The 26,434-nt window shown below is 36.4% G+C and overlaps 1 protein-coding gene across 2 annotated transcripts in view; it reads right to left on the bottom strand.

Moving 5' to 3' along the window:
• The window catches only part of LAPTM4B (lysosomal protein transmembrane 4 beta), a 103,109-nt gene that overhangs the window by 47,510 nt on the left and 29,165 nt on the right, over window positions 1-26,434 (bottom strand). For both annotated transcript variants that reach the window (XM_077167293.1, XM_077167294.1), the window contains exon 2: window positions 17,481-17,592. In XM_077167293.1, the coding sequence (XP_077023408.1) occupies window positions 17,481-17,592 (112 nt within the window). The remainder of the gene's footprint in view (window positions 1-17,480; window positions 17,593-26,434) is intronic.

Here is a 26,434-nt window from a genome sequence, read left to right as displayed (position 1 = left end):
ACTCAAAAATGGACAGCATAATACTACCTAATTGTAAAGTAATCATGTTAAAATACTGAATGAAGCTGCATCCGAGCTATAGGTTTTTGTTTTGTTTTGTTCTTATTATTATTACTTTTATTTTTTCTCTATATTAACATTCTATATCTTTTTTCGGTTGTGTTGCTAGTTCTTCTAAACCGATGCAAATGTACTAAGAAACGATGATCATGCATCTATGTGATGATGTTAAGAATTACTGATTGCATATGTAGAATGGTATGATTTCTAAAAAAAAAAAAAAAAAAAAAAGGTCAGCACAATACTGCCTAATTGTAATATAATTATGTTGGAATAAGTATTGATTTGGTACAGTTAAAAGGAAAGCCATAAAATAAAGCATCCTATCACCATTTATGAGATACTACTTACCATAAAAATATTAATTTGAGATGAGGAAATTTACAAAATTCTACCCCTATAAATATTATCAACCACACTGAATATATCACAAGCATGTGAAATAGTTTAGGTAGAATCAAACAAAACACTGAGTAGCTAAAATGGGCTAAGGAAATTTCAACTCCTCTTAAATAATATGTAAGCATGAGAGTTATTTCAAAGAGTTAAAATTCATTCCTTTTAATTATGTCAATGGCAAATAAAGAAATGGTTCCAATAATCATTTCTGATAGTTTTACTATCAGTAAAAGTACTGACCAGTGATAGGAATGTCCTTTACTTATTCTTTGCACTATAGATCCCCCACCCCAACCCCATATCAGGGTAGACTGACATCGTATTTTTTTCTAAATTAAATTTCTGCCTTAACAATGCAACTCTAATTTGAAAACAATCCCCAAAAAAGCTCTACCACAGGCTACAAAAGACTTCATTTAAAAATGTTTCCTGATATGTGGTCAATTAGTTATGGAAATAGAATAAACATTTAAAGGAGAAAACTGAAATACCTTTTGTTTAAATTATCAATTCCTAATTCTACTTTCCCTTATTTCTTTTTTTAATTTATATTTCATTTTTTTAAACTTTTTTTATTGTATAATATAACATGTATACAAAGCAAAAAAAGAAAAAAGCAATAGTTTTCAAAGCACTCATATCTGCATAAGTATTGTATAGTTACAGGACAGATCCCAGAGTCTGTCATGGGATACTAGATCATCATCTCAGATTTTTCCTTCTAGCTACTTCAAAACATAGGCTAGAAGGGATAAATTTTTTTTTATCATCACAGCCGACTTTTTTTTTTCTTTTTTGTAGGGGGAAAAAACCCATATATACAAAAAAGCAATAAATTTCAAAGCATCACACAACAATTAGTTCCAGAACATATTTCAGAGTTTGGTATGGGTTATGATTCCACAATTTTAGGTTTTTACTTCTAGATGCTCTAAGATACTGGAGACTAAAAGAAATATCAATTTAATGAGTCAGCAACCATATTCTTTTATTAAACCCTACCGTGTCTGTATAACACCACCATCACCATTGATCTTTCTATCCCACTCTTTAGGGGTATCTGGGCTATAGCCATTGTAACTTCTTCACGTTGGAATAGGCTATCACTAAAATGGGGTAGGGAGATGGAATTAGCTGATGTTCTAGAGAAGCTGGGCCCTCTAGGTTTCAGGATTTATCTGGTCCAGGAACACATCTGGAGGTTGTAGGTTTCTAGAAAGTTATCCCAGTGCATGGAACCTTTGTAGAATCTAATATATTGTGTTCTTTAGGATTGGCTGGAATGGTTTTGGTTGGGTTTGGCAAGTTATGATAGGTAGCAAGGTCTAACTGAAGCTTGCATAAAAGCAACCTCCATAGTAGCCTCTCAACTCTATTTGAACTCTCTCAGCTACTGATACTTTATTAGTGACACTTCTTTTCCCCCTTTTGGTCTGGATGGAATTGTTGATTCCACAGTGCCAAGGCCGGACTCATTCCTGGGAGTCATCTCCCCCACCACCAGGGAGACTTTCAGCCCTGGATGTCATGTTCCACATAGGGGGAAGCGCAGTGACTTCACTTACAGAGTTGGGCTTAGAGAGAGTGAGGCCACATCTGAGCAACAAAAGAGGTCCTCTAGAAGTAACTCTTAGGCATACCTATAGGTAGGGTAAGCTTCTCCATTACCTACATAAGCTTCACAAGTGTAAGCCTCGAGAGCAAAGACTTGGCCTATTGATTTGGTTATCCCTAATATTTGACACAGTATCAGGGCATTCCCTAATAGTAAAGTTTAATAGTTCCTTTTTCTCCCATCACTCAAGGGACTTTACCAATACTTTTATTTTTAATCCTTTTTCTTAAAAATTTTATTAATAAAAGCAATCAACATACAACACCAATGTTCTTAGCTTATGAACATTCCATATTTGGTATGCGATCAGTTGACCAATACTTTTTGATTATCTGCTTAATATATTCTAGGATGTATCCAGGCATTACATTAAACTATACAGGATGAAAGGCCCTCATTCTTATTCGGGGTTTCCTGTACTTTCCCTTATTTCTTTAATTTGTTTCCTTACTATAAAACTTGTACCCAGTCGTTTCCCAGTGCCTGCCCATGCAAAAAAAAAAAAGCTTATACCCAGCTACTTAACTAATTTATATTCCCACATTTTATTTGCCTCATCAAAATCATTCTTTTTTTGTTTCAGTTTTGTTCTCTTATTTTTTTACTTTATTTTGTTTTGTTTTGTTTTATATTTTCTTGAATTTTTGGCCACATCTCTACCACTATATCAAAGAAGTTAGGATTGGGGGTGCGGGGATTATGATTACTGAATCATTATATAGATATTTCGTTTTATGTTCTGTCATATTAGAGGAGACAGAGGGAAATACCTGAAATCTCTGAACTGTAATCCAGCTGCCTTGATCTCTGATAATGATAGTATACGTTTCATCTTGTGATTGTAAAAAACCTGATGACTGACCTTCATTTGTATTCCCTATTTTTAGAAACTTAAAATCACAGGGACAGCATTCTAACACTAATGGAAGAACTAAATCAACTCAGAACTTAATCATTAACTTGGTTCTAGCAGTTTCCCTCCTTTACATTTTCAAATTGTCTATACTTATCAAAATTTTAATAGACCCATCTTCCCTTCTCCTGCTTAGACTTGCTACTGAAATGATAATGACTCCACAGACCCTTGTTTGAATCCATAAAAACCCTGAACTCCTTAAACTTAGGGAGACAGACTTTTAGGGCTATAGGCCATCTGATCTGCTTCACACCTAGCAATAAACTCTTTCTCTCTTAGAAAAACCTGCCATGGGGCAGAGAATTCACATATTTTGTCTGGTATCAATACTGCAATATATGAAAGTAAACAGTGTTTGGGGTATTTCTCACCATAAAGTCTAGAGGACAACTACCTTCAGCTGAGTTCACAACCAAAGGATACAGCTATGAGGAGTTTGTCCATCTCAAGTCTCTACTGCAGGGGCCCCTGTTCTGATGTTGAAAGCTTGGGGAGAAATAAGCAAAAGATGTTCATTTTATTCCTAAAATAGAAGGTAGAGTCTAATGCATTTTTGTGTGTGTGATGGTTGTTTATAGCTTTTTACTGAAGTATAACATTCATACAGAAGAATGCATCTTCTAAAGCTTTTTTTGTAACTTGCTAATTTATAACTTTATTCTAAATCCAACATTTATTTTGTGAATACTCAGTAAGTGTCTAATCATTGAGAGGCTACAAAGCTTAAGAGAACACAGTCTTTGACTTGAGATGAAGCAGGATAAAATAGGGCAACTTTAAGTCCCTGGTTTCCTATTCAGCTCTGAAAGAGTTACCACACAACTCCAAGTTTCTTGTTTCTTAACTATCTCCAAAGGAACTAGTACAGAGCTGCAAAACTTCAGCTGTAAACTTGGGTACAAAAATTTCCCTAAAGCCCCCAAACCTCCCAAACCATAAAAGCTTGTAAAATTCTGCACACAAAGCAAACTCTTAGTTATAATAGGAAGGAAAGGGTCATAAAGACTGTTAACCATTTGCCCCAAGACAAATTTTAGTTATGTGACAAACAAACCAAGAATCCTACTAGCTATCTCCTAGAATAAAGAAGACACCTAGTATACAAAGATTACTATGGAAACCTGCCACTGATAAAACTTTCCTGTAAAGTAAGCTGGCTCACTCCACTCAGTGCCTGTCTCTCCCACAGACCCTCTCTAACCTGTGCTCTCTCTTTTAATAAACTTCTCTCGTAATAAATTTTACTACTTATGCCTACTGGCCCTCTAAACTCTTTTAGTTTTGAGACTATAGAATCTGGATCTGGGCTCAGCTGGCACCACTGCCAGAAGGACACTGGTTACAAAGACACTTAACATTTGGTAGGATGAGGAGAAATTCAGCAGTGGATAACAGATGAAGAGCTAGGAGAGTTCAAACGGGACTAAGTTATTTTTAGCCAAGTGGAACAATAAACAGTTTATCAGACAATGTGGTCTTTGGCCTGGGTCTTTTTTTTCCCTCATACTGTTTCAGCATTTTTAATGTAACCTTAAAAACCAGATGCAAGGCATGTATTTGAGTTTTGGTCTCCCAGAGGAGCAATACGTGTGTGTAAGTATGCACCCAAAGACGTATAGGTTTCGGCTTTCATCTAGCCAACCCAGACTTGAAGGAACCATGCCCCAGGTATCTCTGAGGATGTAAATCAGAAAGGATGTAGTCAATAACTGAGATAAGGGACTAATAAAGTTTTCCAAACTCCTGCAAACTTGTTACCCAAGATGATTATCTTTCTTTGCCTCTAATGTATATAAAAGCCAGGCAAAAAATCACTATAAGGAGATGGATTTGGTAAGTTTCCCTGCCCTCCCGTGGTTGTAAATGAACCCTCTTTAACCCCACAGCCAGTTTGGTGTGTATTAAGCAGTGCAGAACCACCAACCCAGATATGGGGGGTAGGGGGGCCTCATCTTCAATTTTTTAAATTATAATATAACTTGTATACCATAAAAACTCATTCTTTCAAAGTGGTTTATAACGTAACCCTGTAACTGCTGATTTCACCAGTTAGCTATTTTTTTAAGGCTCCATCTCTTGTGTCCTTGGGAAAAGTCTGTTTCCCTGCAAATTCTAACAGGATTTTAAACATAAATTTTATTTTAGTTTATTTCCATTCCTTTACTTGTTATCTAATGTTTTATAACACTGCTGTAACTTGTAATCATGTTTGCCACAGCCAGATCTTATCAGTTCTTTATAGCCCCTTTGGTTAACTCAGTTCAATTCCTTTACTTACCTTATGCTAATTAAGTGATTTACAACCTGTCCAATCTTGTACCCCAAGGCTTACCTCAGTTGGCTTTTGTCAATCTTCAACTTCTTGGGCCCAAGCTTACATACACTTACAACTGAACCTAATCAATCTATGGACATCACTATTTCCACTATCTCTGTTTAGACAAATTCTCTTTAAACAGATTTGAGAGTGCTCCTATCTCTAGTAATAAACCTCTTTCTCTTCTGCTTATTGAAATGCTAAGAAAACAAAATCAAAAGTTAAAATTCCTATCTGATGTGTGTTCTGCAGAGAATTTGCTTGTGCTCTACATCTGATTTTTAGTGTCTGCTCCACAATGGTCAACAATACTGCATGGTTAAATTCATTTGTCAACTTGGCTAGGTTATGGTACCCAGTTGTTCTCTCCAGCAGTCACTGGCTGAATTGTCACTATGAGGATATTTCCTGGATTTAAACATCAGGAAATTGGGTGTATCTATGGCTGATTTACATCTACGATCAACTAAGGAGACTGCGTTCAACAATGAGGGAAGTGTCACCCTATCATTTGAAGGCCTTAAAAGGAGAACTGGTTTCAGCTGTCATTAGGAAGAATTTCCATCTCTACTTCAGCCAGCTAGCTTCTCCTGAGGAATTCATCAACTTTTCAATGGATCCTAGCTTAAGGTCTGCCTAAGGAATCCAGACTTGACCATCACATGAACCAACTCCTATAATAAATCTCATAATATATATATAACCATTATATATATCGGTTCTATTTCCCTGGAGAACTCCAATACAAACACATAATCACATTCTGCTCTTCCAGAAATGGAAGCAGGGATACAATAGGTCTATTTAAAGGAGTAACCTTAACAAAAAAGTTATATTATCTGCAACCAAAATTAAAATTATCCCCATTTTCTTCTATTTCCTTAAATGAAACAAAACACATTTATATGGAAAAAACCTCCCTTTAAACTACATTTACATTAGGGAGAAGAAGCAAGAGTCTTAACTTCTGTAGTAACTTCTATTTTTAACACGGTAGGCTTTCATTTAAATGTGTAAGTTGTTAAATCTCCCAAAAATAGTTCAGAGTTGTATTGTAAATATTAATGCTGAATTTCATGAAAATAAAAAAAATCAAGAAACTTCTCTCCATCATTAAAAAAAAAAAAGCCTCCCCTCAACCATGTGACCCTTCCTAGCTATTGACTTCTTTTCGTTCTATCCCTCCAACTCTCCCTTGCCCTCTTCTTACTATTCATATCTCATCCAATCCCATGGTGAATCTCACGGCTTTACCAACTACCACCTATAATGAACACTCAAATCTTTCATCGATAGCCCTGTTCTGGTCTAATAACTTTGTACTCTTACCTGCATTAATATAAAAGACTCTTGACTACCAAGTTCAATGACACAAATTTAATCAAATCACTCCCCTACTTCAATATCTTTCAAAAGGTACCCATTTATTTTTTGGACTAAAAAATCCTGTTAGGAAATCTAAAACTTGTCATAATCTAACCTCTTTCTTTTCTTTATTTTTGTCTTTTGCAACTCCCTGATGCAAATTAATCTCCAACCTTATCAAACCACAATTGATATCCATGCTTCCTGTCTAGAACAATAGTTCCCCATTTGTATAGAAATGTGTGTGTATGTGTTTGGCAGGGAGGGAATCAACATAACATATGCACATGGTTTTTAAAAAAAAATCTTCTGGTGAATGGGGACAAAGGGGAAACTACAAAACTCTAACCTCAAGAGCCCCATTACCCACCATAAACCAGGGGCATTCATTTTTACTGTTTCCATTTTTAGCTACTCCACTTGCTATCCAAAATAATATACTCTATTTATCAAGTTGAGCCAGTATTTATACTCTGCTTTGAAATATCAATCCTTCCTAACTTTTTATAGCTTAAATGTTTAGGCCCTTAATAATCAATGCTTTAATGTCAACTTTTAAGTGTCTCAAATCCCCACGCTCTAAAATAAAGAAATAACTCTTGTCATCCAGCCCATTATTTTTATATTATTGAGACATTTTTATGTACATAATTAAGTCTTCTGACTTTGTGTAAAGGCTACTTAAAAAATAGAAAAACTAATTTTTCTTTCTTTTCTTTATATATGCTGTATTTCACAAAAAAATCTCAAAAAAGAAAATATAATAGAAAAAACCTACATACAAAATTTAAAGTTTTTTGTAATTATGCCACTACAGTTCACTCAGAACCAATTCCTATGACTGGACCTGAAGAGAAGAAAATGTTAATAAATTTAATGTAAAATATGCATGATTTATATGGGAAAATGTAAGATCTATCAGAAAAATTTGGAAACATCACTGATCAAGAAAGGCATGAATTGTCATTAGATTTTCTTTTAAAGTTGATTAACTTGGAAAAGTTACTGAAAATATTGAATGGTACACTCAAAATGGTTAAATTTTATGGAATTATGAACTATATCGCAATAAAGTGTTTTTAAAAAACACAACTAGATAAAAGACAACATGTAAAGATGTCACTTCTCCCTAAGCCAATAAATTTAACACAGTGACAAGTATACAACAGGATTTTCTTAGAAACTGGAAAAGCAAGCTTAAGCAAATATGAAAACAAATATAGCCAAGCCCTTGATCTTGGGATTCACCCCTATGAAACTTATTCCTGCAAAGAACAGGTTAAGCCTTCTTAAAATTAGGCCTAAGTAAGAGACCCCAGAGAATCTCTTGTTGCTCAGATGTGGCCTTTCTCTCTAAGCAACCTAGGTAGGTGAACTCACTACCCTCCCTATTACATGGGACATGACTCCCAGGGGGCAAAACTTCCTGGCAATGTGGGACAAAAATTCCAGGATGAGCCAGGACCCGGCATCATGGGATTAAGCCTTATTGACCCAAAGAGGAAAGAGAGAAATGAGACAAAATAAAGTTTAAAAGTTAGGATGGGAATAGCCCAAATACCCCTTAAAGAGTAGGAGAAAGATCAAAGCTGATGGTGGAGTTATACAGAGAAGGTCGGGTTTAAAAAATGAGTATGAGTGCTGAATCTTTATACTGATATTTCTTTTAGCCTCCAGTACCTTAGAGCAGCTAGAAATAAAAACTGAAAATTCTGGAATTATAACCCATACCAAACTCTGAAATCTGTTCTAAAACTTATTTATTGCAAAGTACTTTGAAATTCATTGCTTTTACATGTATATGTTATTTAAAGAGGAAGACTAAAATGAAGATAGGATTTAACAAATGAGTATGAATGCTGAATCATTATTTGATAATCTGTTGGTCTCCAGTGTCCTGGAGCACCCACACCAAACTTCAAAATCTATTCTATAACTACTTGATAAAATGTACTTTGAAATTCATTGCTTTTTTGTATATATGTTTTATTTCACAATTTAAAGAAAGTAATAAAAAAATAAAGTTTCAGCGGCTGAGAGATTTCAGTCAAGAGGTTATCCTGGAAGTTATTCTTATGCATTATATAGATACTCCTTTTTAGTTTATAGTGTATTGGAACAACTGGAGGGAAGTACCTGAACTGTTGAGCTGTGTTCAGAAGCTTTGATTCTTGAAGACTATAACAAGATAGCTTTTACAATGTGACTGTGTGACTATGAAAACCTTGTGTTTGATGCTCTTTTTATCCAAGATATGGACAGATGAGCAAAAAATATGGATAAAAAATAAATAATGGGGAGATAAGGGGTAAAATAAATTGGTTAGACTGAAATACTAGTTGGTCGATGAGAGGGAAGAGGTATGGGATGTATGAGTTTTTCTTTTTATTTCTTTTCCTGGAGTGATGCAAACATTCTAAAAATGATCATTGTGATGAATTCACAACTACAAGGTAATATTATATTGTGAGCCGCTGAAGTACACTATGTATGGACTATATGTGTATGAAGATTTCTCAATAAAAATATTTAAAAAACAAACAAAACAGCAGCAGAAAATTCAGAGACAGAAAGTAGAGTACTACCAGAAATTGGGGAGGAGGGGAGAATGGGAAATCATTCCTTAAAGGCAAAGCATTTCTGTTTTGGGTAATGACAAATTTTTAGGAAGGGAAGGTGGTAATGATTACACAAGTAATTAATGAAGTGCAGCACTTAAAAAATGGTTAAACTGGCAAATTTTATGTCATATATACATTACCACAATAAAAAAAGATATATGGCTGGGAAGGATGGGTGGGTAAGTGTGTAATGGACAATAGAAAATAAAAGGCCAGGATGATTCTTATGGCTCTCAGCTTCCCCTGTTGCATATGGAGGTTTTGTTTCAAAGATTGTTGAGGTCTTTACGTACAAACTGGCAAGCAGTGCAGAATGTCAACCATGTTTCAGGGCTCGTGAACTGAGAACAGGGAGACAGCCTGGGGCCCTTTACAAAAATGCCAGAGAAGGCAGGCTTCATTCTGTTGTGCCAAATAGCCACAGAAAACGCCCCAGGTCTCCTCAGCCTGCTCATTTTTTTTTCCCCACTCCAAGCCAATGTCTTAGTTTTTATTATCAAACATTTCAAACATACACAAAAGTATATACATAAAAGTATGATGAACCTCCATCACTCAGATTCATTTTGCCTGTATTATTTCACGTCTGAGCATGCCATTTCTCTGCATTCTACTATCAATGGCAATCTTTAATATAAACTGTTTCTAATTTTTTGCTATTATGAATAAAGCTATGACCATTTTTTTAAACACTGACCGTTTTATTAAACATTTATTATGAAAAATATATATATACAAAAAAGCAATAAATTTCCAAGTACATTTTTTTTTAACTTTTTTATTGTAAAATATAACATATATACAAAGCAAAGAAAGAAAAAAGCAATAGTTTTCAAAGCACTCTTCACCAAGTAGTTACAGGACAGCTCCCAGAGTTTGTCATGTGCTACCATGTGATCCTCTCAGATTTTTCCTTCTAGCTGCTCCAGAACCAAGTACATTTTAAACAAATTGTTATACAACAGAATTTTGGTACAGATTACAGTTCCATGATTTTTTCATTTTTCTCCTAGCTGCTCCAAGACATTGGACCAAAAGAAATATAAATATAGATTCAGCAGTCATATGCATTTGTTAAATCCTATCTTCTCTATAATATTCTTCTTTCTTTTTTATGAAAAATAACATATATACAAAAAAAGCAATAAATTTCAAAGCACACTGAAACAATTGGTTGTAGAACAGATTTCAGAGTTTGGCATGGGTTATAATTCCACAATTTCAGATTTTTATTTCTAGCTGCTCTAAGATACTGGAGACTAAAAGAAGTATCAATATACTTATTCAGCAAGCATACTCATTTGTTAAACCCTACCTTCTCTGTATAACTTCACCATCAACTTAAACTTCCCAATCAAAAGACATAGTCTGGCAGAATGGATTACAAAACAGGACCCATCTATATATGCTGTCTCTACTCAAAGGACATGAGGGCAAGGACACAAATGGACATTTACACACCAATGTTTATAGCAGCATTATTTACAATTACCAAGGGATGGAAGCAGCCAAATGCCCATCAACAGACGAGTGGCTAAAAAAACTGTGGCATTTACATAAGATGGAATATTATATAGCTGTAAGACAGAATAAAGTTATGAAGTATGTAACAACATGAATGGACCTTAAGGACATTATGCTGAGTGTGATTAGCCAGAAACAAAAGGACAAATACTGTATGGTCTCACTGATATGAACTGACATTAGTGAATAAACTTGGAATATTTTGAGACCATCAGGATATAGAAATAGGGTAAGATATTGGGTAATTGGTGCTGAAGGGATACAGACTGTGCAAAGGAACTGAATATAAAAACTCAGAAATGGACAGCACAATATTACCTAACTGTAATACAATTATGTTAAAATACTGAATGAAGCTGCCTATGAGAATGATAGAGGGAGGAGGGCTGGGCATAAACGAAATCATAAAGATAGATGATAAAGACTGAGATGGTATAATCTAGGAATGCCTTGAGTGTGTAATGATAGTGACTAAATGTACAAATTTAAAAAATGTTTTTGCATGAGGAAGAACAAAAGAATGTCATTACTGCAGTGTGCTGAAAATAGATGGTACTTAATATTTTAAAATTTCAACTTATGTGTGAGACTAAAGCAAAAAATATATATGTGGTACAAATTTATACTTTGACAAGTGCATCTCCTAATATAACTTATGCAGATAGTTGATTGAACACCTTAAGTACATGGAACTTTGTATAGGACATGAGATTTTGTTGGTTTGTCCAGGTGATGCCCTGATGAATCCCAGAGTGATTTGATCAGTGAGTGGAAAAGTATTTGCAAAGAATGGTGAGAACAGGGGAAAACTCAACTTCCTCAAGTTGAATTCTTGATATTCTCACAAGCAGTGTGGGCAACCAAAGCTACAGGCTGAGCCCCCAGTCTTGGGCTTTGTTCATACGAAATTTAATCTCACAGAGGATAGGTCAGGCCTACTTAAAATTAGGCCTAAGAGTCACCCCCCAAGAGAACCTCTTTTGTTGCTCACATGTGGTCTCGCTCTCCAGCCAACACAGCAAGCAGACTCACCACCCTCCCCCTGTCTACGTGGGACATGACTCCCAGGGGTGTGGACCTTCCTGGCAACGTGGGACGGAAATACCAGAACGAGCTGAGATTCAGCATCAAGCGATTGAGAAAAACTCTAGAATGAGTTGAGACCCAGCATCAAGGGATTGAAAAACTCTTCTCGGCCAAAAGGGGGAAAGAGTGAAATGAGACAAAATGTCAATGGCTCAGAGATTCCAAACAGAGTCGAGAGGTTATCCTGAAGGTTATTCTTACACATTAAGCAGCTATCACCTTGTTAACCAAGATGTAACGGAGAGGCTGGAGGGAACTGCCTGAAAATGTAGAGTGTGTTCCAGTAGCCATGTTTCTTGATGATGATTATATAATGATATAGCTTTCACAATGTGACCGTGTGATTGTGAAAACCTTGTGTCTGATGGTTTTAACTACCTTGTCAACAGATGAGTAGAACATATGGAATAAAAATAAATAATGGGGGAACAAATGTTAAAATAAATTTAGTTTGAAATCTAGTGATCAATGGAAGGGAGGGGTAAGGGGTATGGTATGTAAAATTTTTTTTTTCTGTTTTTGTTTTATTTTTCTGTTTATTTCTTTTTCTGAATTGATGCAAATATTCTGGGAAATGATCATGATGAATATGCAACTATGTGATGATATTGTGAATTGCTGAGTGTATGTGTTGGAAATGTTTGTGTTTCTTTCTCGTAATTTTTTTTTAATGAATAAAAATTAAAAAAAAAAAAAGGAAAGGAAACCATCAGCACTACCACAGCAACAACAGAGGTAAATAATGGGAAGAGGAACAAGAGTTAAGAGGAGGTTTATATTTCTTATTTGGTGAGGATATGCTTATTGGTTTTCTGTCTCTTGGGAATAATGAAATTTCTTAAAAAAGAATGTTGATGGACTGTGGACTTTGGACCTTCTAAACAATGCCCGATGAATACAGGTGGCTGAAGAACGTCAGTCTTCTCACTGACAGAGAAGTAGATTGGCAAAAGATGGTGCATACTTATGAACAAAGGTTGTGTTGCTACAAAAAGGAACAAAGTCGTGAGGCATGCAATGATGCGAATGAACATGTGAGACATTTGGTGAGACAAAATAAGCCAGAAATTAAAGACAAGAATGGTATGGTCACCTTTAGAAAATGTTTATAAGAAAACAGGGACCTAGACTGTAAGCTTTTAGAGCAGATACATTAAGTCCGGAGTGTTGATTATTATTTCTTGATTCTGAGAGATTATATATATAACCTGATATTTAGAGATAAGAATGAAGTAGAACAGGTTGGGTGGGGTTAAATTAATTCAGAAGACAGAGGTAAGGAAAACAGTGACTATATATTAGAACCACACATACTCTTTGAGACCAATGGAAGAAAGATTTATTTAATCTGAAACTGAAATTTTCTGTAGCGCATAATCTAATTCAACCTATCTGTATGGCTCATTTGAACAACTAAAACACAGGGAGCACAAAATAAGAAAGAGGTCCTTTAATCCTGTGTAGATTATTGTAATGCCTGGAAACATCCTGAGGATATTAAGCAGGTAATCAAAAAGTACTGGAAAGAATAGGGAACTATTAATACTTATCATCAGGGAATCCCCTGATACTGTGTCAAACTTTAGGGACACCCAAATCAATAGGCCATGCTCTCGATCATGAGGCTTACTCTTGTCAAGTTTACATAGGTAGGGGAGAAGCTTAGACTACCTATAGGCATGCCTAAGAGTTACTTCTGGATAACATCTTTTGTTGCTCAGATGTGGCCTCACTCTCTCTAAGCCCAACTCTACAAGTGAAATCATTGTCCTCCCCAGCTATGTGGGACAAGACATCCAGGGGTGAAAGTCTCTGGCGAAGTGGGAGAGGACTCCCAGTGATGAATTCAGACCTGGCACTGTGGGATCAACAATTTCATCCTGACCAAAAGGGGGAAGAGAAGTGTAATGAATAAATTATCAGTGGCAGAGAGAGTTCAAATAGAGTCGAGAGGCTGCTCTTATACAAGCTTCAGGTAGACCTTGCTACCTATCATAACCTGCCAACTCCCAACCAGGACCATTCCAGCCAATCCTAAAGAACACCTAGGGCAATATATAAGATTCTACAAAGGTTCCATGCACTGGGATAACTTTCCAGAAACCTACAACCTCCAAATGTGTTCCTGGACCAGATAAGTCCTGAAATCTAGAGGGCCCAGCTTCTCTAGAACATCAGCTAATTCCATCTCCCTACCCCATTTTAGTGACAGACCCTTTCAATATCAAAAATTTAGAATTGCCATAGCCCAAATACCCCTAAAGAGAGGGATGGAAAGATCAAAGGGGATGGTGGAGTTATACAGAGAAGATAGAATTTAACAAATGAATATGAATGCTGAATCATGAAACTGATGTCTCTTTTTGTCTCCAGTATTTTAGAGCAGGTACAAGTAAAAACCTAAAACTGTTGAATTGTATCCCATGGCAAAGTCTGAAATATGTTCTACAACTAATTGTGGTGCTGTGCTTTGAAATTTACAGCTTTTTTGTACATATGTTATTGTTCACAAAAAAAGAAGGAAAAAAGTTGATTGTGATGATAAAAAAATATTTAAGCCCTCTAGCCTCCTATATTCTGAAACAGCTAGAAGGAAAAACATGAGAGGAACGTATGGTAGTCCATGACAAACTCTGGGATCTGTCCTGTAATACTTGTTGAAGAATGCTTTGAAAACTTTTTTTTTTAATTTCTTTGCTTTATATATGTTATATTATACAATTAAAAAAACTTAAAAATTAAAAAAAAAGTACGTGGCTGCTAAAAACCTAAAATGATAGAATTGTAACCCATACCAAACTCTGAAATCTGTTTGTTCTAGTTTGCTAGCTGCTGGAATGCAATATACCAGAAACAGAATGGCTTTTAAAGAGGGAATTTAATGAGTTGCTAGTTTACAGTTCCAAGGCCTATAAAATGTCCCAATTAAAACAAGTCTATGGAAATGTCCAATCAAAGGCATCCAGGGAAAGATACCTTGGTTCAAGAAGGCCGATGAAGTTCAGGGACTTCAAATGAGAAGGCACATGGCGAACACAGTCAGGGCTTCTCTCTCAGCTGCAAGGGCACATGGGAAACATGGCGCTGTCAGCTGCTAGCTTTCTCTCCTGGCTTCCGGTTTCATGAAGCTCCCCGGGAGGCGTTTTCCTTCTTCATCTCCAAAGGTCACTGGCTGCTGGACTCTCTGCTTTGTGGTGCTGCTCTCTCTGAATCTCTTTCTCCAAAATGTTTCCTCTTTTATAGGACTCCAGTAAACCAATCAAGACCCACTCAAATGGGTGGAGACATGTCATCCCCTAATCCAGTTTAACAACCATTCTTGACTAAATCACATCAACCAGGGAGATGATCTCATTACAGTTTCAAATATACAGTATTGAATAAGGATTATTCTACCTTTAAGAAATTGGATTTATATCAAAACATGGCTTTTCTTAGAGGACATACTTCCTTTCAAACCAGTACACTGTTCTACAACTAAACGTTGTACTTTGCAATTTATTGCTTTTTTGTATGTTATTTTCACAAAAAGAAAAAAAAGTCGATATGATGATAAATGCACATTTACATGATGATATTGTGAACCACTGACTGTATACTTTGGATGATTACATTCTATGGGAATATATGATATACATCAATAAAAACTAAATAATTAAAAAATCAAAGGAGAAAGTAGATTTATAAAAGAGAAGATAGGATTTAACAAATGAGTTTGACTCCTAAATTATTTCACTGATATTTCTTTTAGTCTGCAGCGTTTGGGAGCAGCCAGACGGACAACCTAAAACTGTGGAACTATAACCCATACCAAACTCTGAAATCTGTTCTATAACTAATGTGATGGGGCGTGCTTTGAAATTTATCACTTTTTTGTACGTTATTTTTCACAATAAAAAAATTAAAAAAGAAAAAAGTTTCAATCAAACACTATATTTGTAGCTTATATAGTTTTTAAAACTCAGGGGAACAAAATCAGAGAGATATTAATTTAATATTACTGGAACTCATTATCCTTTCTGGAAGGATTCGTAAGAGTAACAGGGTTATTTAAACTAGAGAATGAGAAATGTTACAGGAGAAAATCAGTATCTCAGTCTGGCAAGGTCCCAAAACCCAGGATAATATAATGCCTCTGACTTTTCTATACACACACATTGTATAGCAATGAGAGTGGAAGATAATGGATTATCAAGTCTTCTGGTTTTAAGTTACAAGTGTGACTACCTTCTTAACCTCTCCAATTAAAGGTACCTCACATTTCAACAATAAGATATCCAAATAATAACAGCTAGTACAACAGCTGAATTGATTATGTATTACAGGTCAGATCCCATTCTAAGGACTTTTCATGTACTAACTCATTTAATCCTCACAACAACCCTATGGGGTAGATACTAAGATGATTCCTATTTTTGGAAAGGGGAGAACAAAGGCATGCAAAGGTAAGTAAATCGCCCAATGCTAGATGCTAGAATGGCTAATACACAGGGAGGGTCAGGATTCAAACTGAGATGTTCTTTCTGTCTTCAAGTCTACACTTCTAACAACTATGCCAAACTAACTCACTTAAAGTCTAATTTTTTCTCTGAGGCGTGTTTGCCTTTCCTCACCCTAGATCTTCACACATCAGTAAAAATACAGGTCAAGCTGGACAAATCAAATACTCAAACTGGAAAGCAGAAGTCAGCTTTGATGCCTCCTTTTTCCTCACCGCCAACCCCAGTGATTCTGCTGATCCTACCTCCAAGCCATCTTGTTCTTCCCCAGTACAGCCCACCATACTCTTAGACCTGAACTGCAGAGAAATGTCTCCAAAACTAGTCTCCCAGCCTCCACGCTCACACCCAATCCCCTGAATGCATCCTCTGCTCAACAAAAGATATCTTCTTAAAACACAGATCATGCATCACTTAAAACCATTGAATGGCTCCTTCTCACCCTGAGAATAAAATCCACAAACCTCACCGTCTTTCTAATGTCCTGGCCCTCTCTACTCCCTACTCACTTTGCTCCAATCAGTTTTCTTCTTCTCCATACTCATTTAAAGGTCTCCAAAATCAATGAGAAATAAATCTGCCTGCTCTTTTGTTTGAGATTATGCACAGAGCTGCCCCTTTCAGTTAGCATTCACACAGCACGACTATAATTATAAAATGTTCAAGTTTTAGTGACTTTACAGCCAAGCGCCTAGCTTCCTCCTGTTTATGCCACATCTACCAAAGTCAGTTTCTAGACAGAAGAATGGTCATCTCTCGGAAGGTAAATACTGAAACATTACGGAATACATAATGAGAGACGCATGATCCTTTTAACCTACCTCCCTATTATTTTTCTCCCCCTCTCTCCCAAAAAGGCCAAAAAATTCACGATAATGCCTAAGTCCAAATTTAACAAGAAACAGAAATATCTTATTTAGACTTCTGTACTTAGAACAAAGGTAGAACATGGGCAGCACATAAATATTTGTTGATTTGTTTTAACGATGGAAAGAAAGTTAAGATTCAGCACAAACGGACCCATGAATCAATATCTGTAGTTTCCAAAAATATCTGCATTGTTATCTGATATACTTACTGGCATCATCCATGAACTCAAAGTCACCTCCTAGTTCAAAACTTGAAAAGTGATACTGATCTGGATCAGCCAGGGCACTCAATAAAATCAACAGCACCACAGCATTGATGATCTGCAATTAAAAAAATATATTGTTACCTGGGATGGTTCTTCTAAGAGAAAATTATACTGATGACATGGAGTTTGATAGTCACTAAGCCCCAGCCACTGAGGAAGCAGGCAAACATTCCCAATGCAGAAATATCACTGGCCCATGTAGAACCACCCGGGAACATGGCTTGGTGCGCAAACAGCTGGATTTCAGCTCAGCCACCCCTTCGCCCAGCACTCTAGAGCAGTCCACAACCTGCACAAGCCTATGTAGCAGCCCTAACACCAGTGATAGGAAAAGCACAACTCTCCAGGTAGCCATGTACACACTAATGAGCTAAAGCTATGCAACTGAAGCTTTTTTCCGGTGATAAGACAATTTTCATGGATTCAGACAATCAGCTCTGAGACCATCTAGAAAATAGTTTCAGAAACTAAATGCAAAGCTTCCTAGTGGCAAAGTTAGGCTCATTAATCCTGCAGCAGCACAGATGAGCTCCTTTGTACTCCAGGCGCCCAAGCCTATCTTCCAGATATTGCTGCATAGTTCACCTCAGGTAATTCAAACTCCACATCTTCCACCTTTTTGCCTCCTTTTTTTGCTCTCTACCTTAAAAATCAGCATCACCATTAATAATTTAAAACGGAAAGCAATTATTCAGAACCAACTATAGGCCAGCCACTATGCTAAGCACTTTATATGGGTCCTCTTTCTCCAAGGCCCACAATAACCTCATGAAGTAGGTGTTAGGCCTTAGAAAAAGAATTCCAAGAGCAAAAGGAACTACTGACACAGGGACTCTTCAGCCCCCTCATGCCCCACCCCACCCCACCCTCCCAGCTTCCTTGAGCATACTGGCTAGTACTATGTCCTCCAGATGGCAGATGAAGACACCCCAGATAACCAGAAATACAGTCATAATCCATTTCTGCTGATAACTACTAGTGCCTCACTCTGCCTGATACACGCAGCTGCATATCAAAGGAGAATAGTATGTCAATATCCCAGCAATCTATCATATTCTAAATCAACAAGCCCCTTTATCCTACTTAAAATTAGGCCTAAGAGTCACCCCCAAGAGAACCTCTTTTGTTGCTCAGATGTGGCCTCTCTCTCCAGCCAACACAACAAGCAACTCTCTGCCCTCCCCCCCACCCCCCACGTGGGACATGACTCCCAGGGGTGTGGACTTTCCTGGCAATGTGGGACAGAAATCCTAGAATGAGCTGAGACTCAGTATCAAGGGATTGAGAAAACCTTCTCGATTAAAAGCGGGAACAGCAAAATGAGACAAAATAAAGTGTCAATGGCTGAGAGATTCCAGAGTCAAGAGGTTATCCTGGAGGTTATTCTTACGCAGTAAATAGATATCACCTTTTTAGTTAAGGCATATTGGAGAGACTGGAGGGAAGTGCCTGAAAATGTAGGGTTGTGTTCCAGTAGCCATGTTTCTAGAAGATGACTGTATAATGATATAGCTTTCACAAGGTGACTGTGTGATTGTGAAAACCTTGTGTCTGATGCTCCTTTTATCTACCTTATCAACAGACAAGTAAAATACATGGAATATAAATAAATAGTAGGGGGAACAAATGTTAAAATAAATTTAGATTGAAATGCTAGTGATCAATGAAAGGGAAGCGTAAGGGGTATGGTATGTAAAATTTTTTTTTTCTGTTTTTGTTTTATTTTTCTGTTTTTTTATTTCTTTTTCTGAATCGATGCAAATGGTCTAAGAAACAATCATGATGATGAATATGCAACTATGTGATGATATTGTGAATTACTGACTACATATGTAGAATGGAATGATCATAAATTAAGAATGTTTGTGTTTGTTGTTAAATTTTTTTTTAATTTAAAAAAGAAGAAAAAAAACAAGCCCCTCTGTTAGAGCTGTCTTGTTGGCACGATTTTTCCTTCAAAAAGGCAGCTCACCAAGGGGGGTACGGCGCCACTTTCCTAAATTCTGCAGACCTCTGTGTCAGTGGCTCCCTTCTGCTTCCTCCCCGCTTTCTCTTCCCTAATAAATCTGTTTCTCTACTTTGACTCACTATCTCATGGGGAATCCTTAACAACTCCATGCCTAACAGTAGGTACGTACTTAGTTATACCCATTTTATAGATGAAAAAAACTGAGGCGGCTAGCAAATTGTACAGACAGGATTTGAATCTAGAGATTTAAATTCCAAACCTAACCTCTTAAAATCTCCTGTTCATCCCTGAAATCCAATTATCTGTGGGCTTCCCATCTCCTTATCCCCCACATCCAATCAATTGCAAAATTCTGACCAATACCTATGCATTTTCATTTCCTTTATTCTTCTCAACTGTCCTTGCTGAATGATATGCATGTGCACCGACTCTGACAGGGTGGGGGGAAAAATTCTAGAGTTCAGGTGAGGCACTGCCTGAGACTGGGTTATTTCTCCTGTTTTCTAAATTCAGGCTTAGGCTAGAGCTCTGTTTCTCCTGTCAAAATGGAGAGAAAAGATGAATAATCTTCACACATGGAGAAAAGCCTTTTACTAACAATATTAATAAAAGCATGCCCACCATAAAAATCATGTTTGGAAACACATATTTACAAAATAGGTTCAAATGGAAAGTCAGGTTGTTTTATAAAACAATCCACTCCAGATTTTATTTCAAAATAGCAATCTCCAGTCATTGTTTTATAACCTTTTTCTTTCTTTATTTTCCAAATTGCCTAACATGGTCTAACTACTTTTAAATAAACAAAAATTAATGATAACAGTAATTTCCCAAAGTATACACATCGATTGCTGATTTATTTTTTATTTTTTTATTAATTAAAAAACATATTACAAGAAAGAAATACAAGCATTCTTAACATATGCTCATTCCGTTTCACATACATAATCAGTAATTCACAATATCACATAGTTGCATATTCATCATCATGATCATTTCTTAGAACATTTGCTTGATTGCTGATTTAAATAGAAAATACTAACTTGTGGCTTAAAAAATTTCAAAAAAGGTACAGAAGGGTATTTAGTGAAAAGTTGGTCTCCCTATTCCTATCTACCTCTCATCATCCCCACAGAGGTTATTATAACTACAAGTTTCTTGTTTCTCCCAAGAAATTCTACAGCATATTTTAAACAGAATGGGATTAAGAAAACTATTGGAAGAAAACCTTTCAGAACACATCTAAGGCTTAAAGGGAGGCTTAACACCAGTCTCACAACTGGTGCCACAATGTTCAGCACAGATGTCCGATACATTGACATGTTTTCCTGGCATTTCATTTCCTTTATTCTCTTATCTTTGAAAAGGCTGGTGAACGATTATGGATGAAATTAAGAGGAGATGAAATAAAAGCACATTGGAGTCTACTTCAGAAAAAAGAACCATACAAAGGCAATGTATCACTGTCCTTTTCGTTATTTAAATGAGGACGATTTTAAGGTTGAAAAGGAAACAAAATATTTTTTTAAATTCTGGATTCCTCAGCTGACTTTCTCACAAGCTAATGTGAATGAAAGCTCTAATGGAGGTGATACCTAGGGAGGATAAGAGATGACACAGAAAGGTGAAGAAGTATGCAGGTGAGTCTGGTGAAGTAATAAGGGACCAGATTTAGGAATCCTGTAGGGATAGATAAGGAGTTTGGATTTTATTCTAATGTAACAAGAGGCCAAGAGAAAATATAAAGAAAGGAAGGATGTGAAGTGATCAGAGTTCTAATTAGTAAATATATATAAAACACCTTGAACAGTCAGTGACTAGTAGATAACAGGCACTCAAATTAAACCCATTACCTCCTCACACCTTAATAAGAACCATAGAAAAACTCAGATTGCATCAGAAAATTGCCTGTTTTCCAGATCTTCTAAGCCAGTGTTAACACATCTGCTTTCCTGCCCATTTAGTTTCAATGGGCTTGTTGTTATTATCCCATTGCCTGGTTCACTCATCACATTACATAACATGTGCATACTGCATAACAATTTACTATTTGCCTGCACTATACGAGGTACTTTAGTAAGTGCTTAGGAAGAATTTCCCAGGACTCAAAATATGAGGGAAATTAAGTCATGCACCCAAATAACACAAATCAGAAAGCAGTAAACATGTCAAGAATTAGAGAAAGATTTATGGAATTTCAGAGGCAAAAGATTATTTCTGAAGCCGAGGCTGAGGTGGGGTGACAGGGAGATGAAATTTGCAGTTTGAAACACTTGGGCTAGGAGCTAGAAAATTGAGGATTGGAACCTGAAAGGTATGAAAAAGGACGATTTCCAATTAGAGCAAAGGCCACTGAAGACAAGACCTGCACTGAAAATAGTAAGTGCTACTGAGCAAGGACTAATTGCCTAACACACACGGAAGTCAATGCCATCACAATGGGATTTTAAGAAGAAAAATGGGATTTTAATGTAAGGTCTACCGGCATAGAGACAGAAGTTAGGCTCTCAAATCTGTCTCCCCAAGCTTAAAGAGCTTAGGGTCTTTATGGGATTTAAACAAAGGAAGGTGGAGATAGTGACGTTATTTATGTTGGCATATATTAAATGGTATGTTTCAGTTATGGTTAACAGGGAGTGTGCAGGCACAGGCCTGAGAAGCCCTTGAAAACCGTCAAAAGCCAGTTGGGGTAAGAACAAGCTAGCTGTAAACTAGGGCTGTGAAAAGAGGAAAGCAGTGTCATAAATGGCTCAGGTAACATAAGATAACTATAATAACAAGAAAAGAGAATAATAAAATAGCAGCCACAATTACAAGTAACTGCTGTAGTCAGCAGTTACACAAGCAGTTCAATTTGGTTGGAACCCAGGGTAGATGAAGAAAAGTGATGGGGATTGCAACTAGAAATGCAGGCTGGGGCCACACGACAGAAAGCCCTGAGAGCCGAGAAATGAATTTGAGGTTTCATTCTAATAGTTTAAAAAGAGGCCTTAAAGGTTTTTGAGGAGGGAAATAATGTGATCAGAACTATGTCATTAGGAAAATCAAATGGGCAGAAGTAGGGAGGCTAAATTGGAAAGCAACCTGGAAATTGATGTCATGGTCTGGCTCAGAGGTAATCATAGGGTTATCCACTTCATCTCTAAGTCACACGATAACCCAATAGGACAGGTTTTATTATCTGCATCTTACAGGTGAGTGTAAGCGTTAACTCCATGCCCTGTATGTGGAAGGGCCAGGGTCTGAACCCCAAGGCCTTTCCACATGGAAATTTTTAGACAAGGTAACTGCCTAGACACAAAGAAATAAAGGAGAGGGACACAAACACAATTCTGCAATGTCAAGTCTGGGTGACAGGAAGTATTATGACATTGAGAGGAATAAGCAAGATGGTCCCAGGGTCTATGAAAAGGTTGATTTTAGATACATTGTTTGAAAGTACTTGCAGGATGCCCCAATTTTTTTTTAGCTTGTCCATTTGGCCTCCAACCCTCTCATGGTACTCAGTCTGTGCTATGTTTTCCTGTTTGCCTACCCAGGCTCTGCCAGCTGAGTCTCCCTGTATGTACTCCTGCTCTCTCCTGCTCAGTCTATGAACATGACACATTGTTCCTGACAACAGAGATCTGGCTACTGGTTTACGATGTCCTTCTTGCCCCCAGAGTGTCCCGGTTTCCAAGTTTGGCTGGGCCCCAACTGCTATAGTAACTACCATCTTCCCTGTACCTCTCGGGAGCAGGTCCTCTGGCCCTTCTCTCAAGGTAAAAAAAAAAAAAAAAAAAAAAGCAACAGGCAACCCTGGGGCTAAATACCCTTCAGGTGTCTGTCACTGTTTTTTGCCATAGTCCAGATAAAGGACTATTATTAAACAAAGATGTGGTGCTAAGGTCACAATGCCTGTCTATTCGGAGAGAGAGAAATGTTCAAAACAAGACAAACATGTCCTGCATTTAAACCTCAATTGCTGCATTCGAATATGGCACATTGTGGATGATAGGAATACAGTAGGGCAATCCATGAGAACCTAGGTGGTGACACAAAGGGTATGATAGTGGTTAGCCACCATAGTGGAAAAGGGCAAATTAAGTCAAGGCCCCAAGGGCATTTAAGAAGAACTTCCCAAAAGAGAGAAAATGGAAATTACCAAGTCATCAATTCTGACCAAGAATGAAATGTTACAACTAAGAACCAAGAGGATAATAAGACTTGCCAGGAATTATGCAATGACCACAGCTGAACTAAATGTAAAAGAAAGAGAGGAAATATTTATGTTCTTATTCAGTTAATGCTCACTTATTTGGCTTTCTGTTTTGGTCTGTCATGTACAAACTGTTCCTGTTTTACTTACAAAGTGTTCCTGTGGTATCACATATTTTTCCTTTTTATTGACAATGATTACTTCCATACGTAAATAAATTCAACTTCTGTCCAATTACTTAAGTGGTGCTAGAGACTTGAATATTCTCTTAAATCATATATCAGGTCATGATGGCAAGTGAGACTTGCAGCCTGAATCTGTACAACTGAAAATTAAATTCTCAGCTCTCCTTTTTAAACATCCTGATAAAAGAACTTTAAGAACATTGAAACCCGTTAAAGCAATAATTAAACAATAATCAGAATCTGCACAAAACGTTACAAACAAAAATGACCACTGTGTTGTACACTGAATGGTTTGTATGGTGTGTGACTATATCTCAAAAGCACTGCATTAAAAAATAGTGGGAAGCGAGGGGTAAGGGGTATGGCATGTATAATCTTTTTTTTCTCTGTTATCGTTTTATTTCTTTTTCTGTTGTCTTTTTTATTTTTTTCTAAATCGATGCAAATGTTCTAGAAATGATGAATATGCAACTATGTGATGATATTAAGAATTACTGATTGTATATGTAGAATGGAATGATATCTTAATGTTTTGTTTATTTTTTTAATTAATAAAAAAATTTTAAAAAAATAGTGGGGAGAAAAGATCACTGCAGACTTATCTATAATAAAAACTGAAACAAAAGTAGAATGTCTGTCTACATTACAACCAAATAAGACAATCCTATGTAAACATTAGAAATCATATTTAAAAAACATTAAGACGAGAAAATGTTCACAGCATAATGTTAAATGAAAACTGAGGTATAAAAATGTTATATGCTTCCGATCTTACTAGTTGTATTTGTAATAAGCTCACATGTATAAATCATAGATTAAAAATACTAAAACATTACAGTGGCTACAAAGTTGGTGGTTAAGTTTGCAAGTGACTTACCTTTAATATCATTTTATATACACATACTTTTTTTTTTTAATTTTCCAGACTAACATGAGCATAATTGCTTTCAGATTCAGGAAAAATATTCAAAGCTTAAAAAATGCTTTTAATATAAGATGCAAGAGAATTATTAAACCTGGTTCTCTAAAGAGAAACAATAAGACAAGATGAACAATAACGAGCAACTTTGGCCAAGCATTCAGTTCAAACTGGGAAATAGGTATGATAAGGAAAAAAATGACAAAACAAAAATAAGGCATACATCCCTTCCAATAACAGCAAATTAAGCAACTCAAACTAGTACTCTCACTAAGGACAGCTAGAAAATTTGAACAAGGTATAAACAATGTCTGTGAGAAAGCATTAGAGATGTTTTCGTTTGTTCTTAATTTTTTTAATTAATAATTAAAAAAAAAAAGCATTAGAGAGCTAACAAAGCAGTGAAGAATTACTGAGCAAAGATCCAGGATGAGGCAGATTTCCCATTGGGTATTTGCTGATTCCAGAAAAGATGGACGAGACTTAAGAGCTGAGGTTTTGACAGCATTGCTGTGCCAGAGCCAGTGGGGGCTAGGGGGCGTGGAGATCAGAATCCCTAGCACTTGGTCGAAGATTCTAAAGAGGCCGCACTATAGGAGTAGAAACAAGGTGAGCCAGAGTAGACAAGACTTTATAAAGCCACAGCCCAGATTTACATCATCTAAAGCCTGAAACTGGATTGTTAGGCTTAAAAGGCTCCTAGGCCTTTTAAGAGCTACTAAATTCCTCAGAAGCACGATAATATCCTATGCCGTAAATTATCTCTTCAATTCATCAAATACAATGTCCAGAATAAAAGAAACAGGAGAAGGCAGAGCTAAAGAACCAGCAGAAACAACCGGGACAGAAGGAGACAATAAAGGTCCTCTAAATACTGCAATTATTGGGCACTCCCGCTAAAGTGACTATATTTATGATATTCAAGAAAATAAGGTAAAAATTAAGAGGAAATAAGGAAACAAGGGAAAAATGATAATTTTGGCAGATTACTAGAATCACAGAAAAGGATACGAGAGTAACAAAACCAAGAATTCAGAAGATGATTTAATAGTAGATTAGAAACACTTGCAAGAAATTTAATAAATTGGGTAAGACAGACATATTCAGACTGCGGGCTTAAACAAAAACAAAAGAAGCTAGAAAACAATGAATGAAGTTACATTCTGAAATTGCTGGAGGGTAAAAACGCCTACCTAAAATTCTAATATCAAGCAAAAAATAACCCTTCAAGATAAAGGTGAAAAAAGATACTACCAGACAAAAATGAGGGGCCTAGTCACCAAATACTCAGCAGTAAAGGCAACACTAAAAGGCATTCTTTGGGAAAGGGAAAATGATACCAGATGGAAGGATGAAGATGCAGAAAGAAATGTGTGGGCAATTGTGACTATTGCTAACATAATTTAATGAATTACAGATGCGAAACAAATAGAATCAAAGCACACAATAATAAATCAAAACAGGGTAACTGGAATTAAACTAATGTAAAAAGTCATTTGCATTACAGGAAGAACAAAAGTACAGTTAATGTTATATTTTAAAAAAACAGACGGGTGGTGGATAACTCATGATAATTGGGCTGTTTATATATTGTGTACTTTTCTATATGCAGTGCAATTTTCACAC

The sequence above is a fragment of the Tamandua tetradactyla genome, chromosome 6 (assembly GCF_023851605.1).
Source record: "Tamandua tetradactyla isolate mTamTet1 chromosome 6, mTamTet1.pri, whole genome shotgun sequence".
NCBI classification, from domain to species: Eukaryota; Metazoa; Chordata; class Mammalia; order Pilosa; family Myrmecophagidae; genus Tamandua; species Tamandua tetradactyla.
Note: the sequence above shows the minus strand (reverse complement) of the source record. Positions and strands in the feature narration are given on the sequence as shown.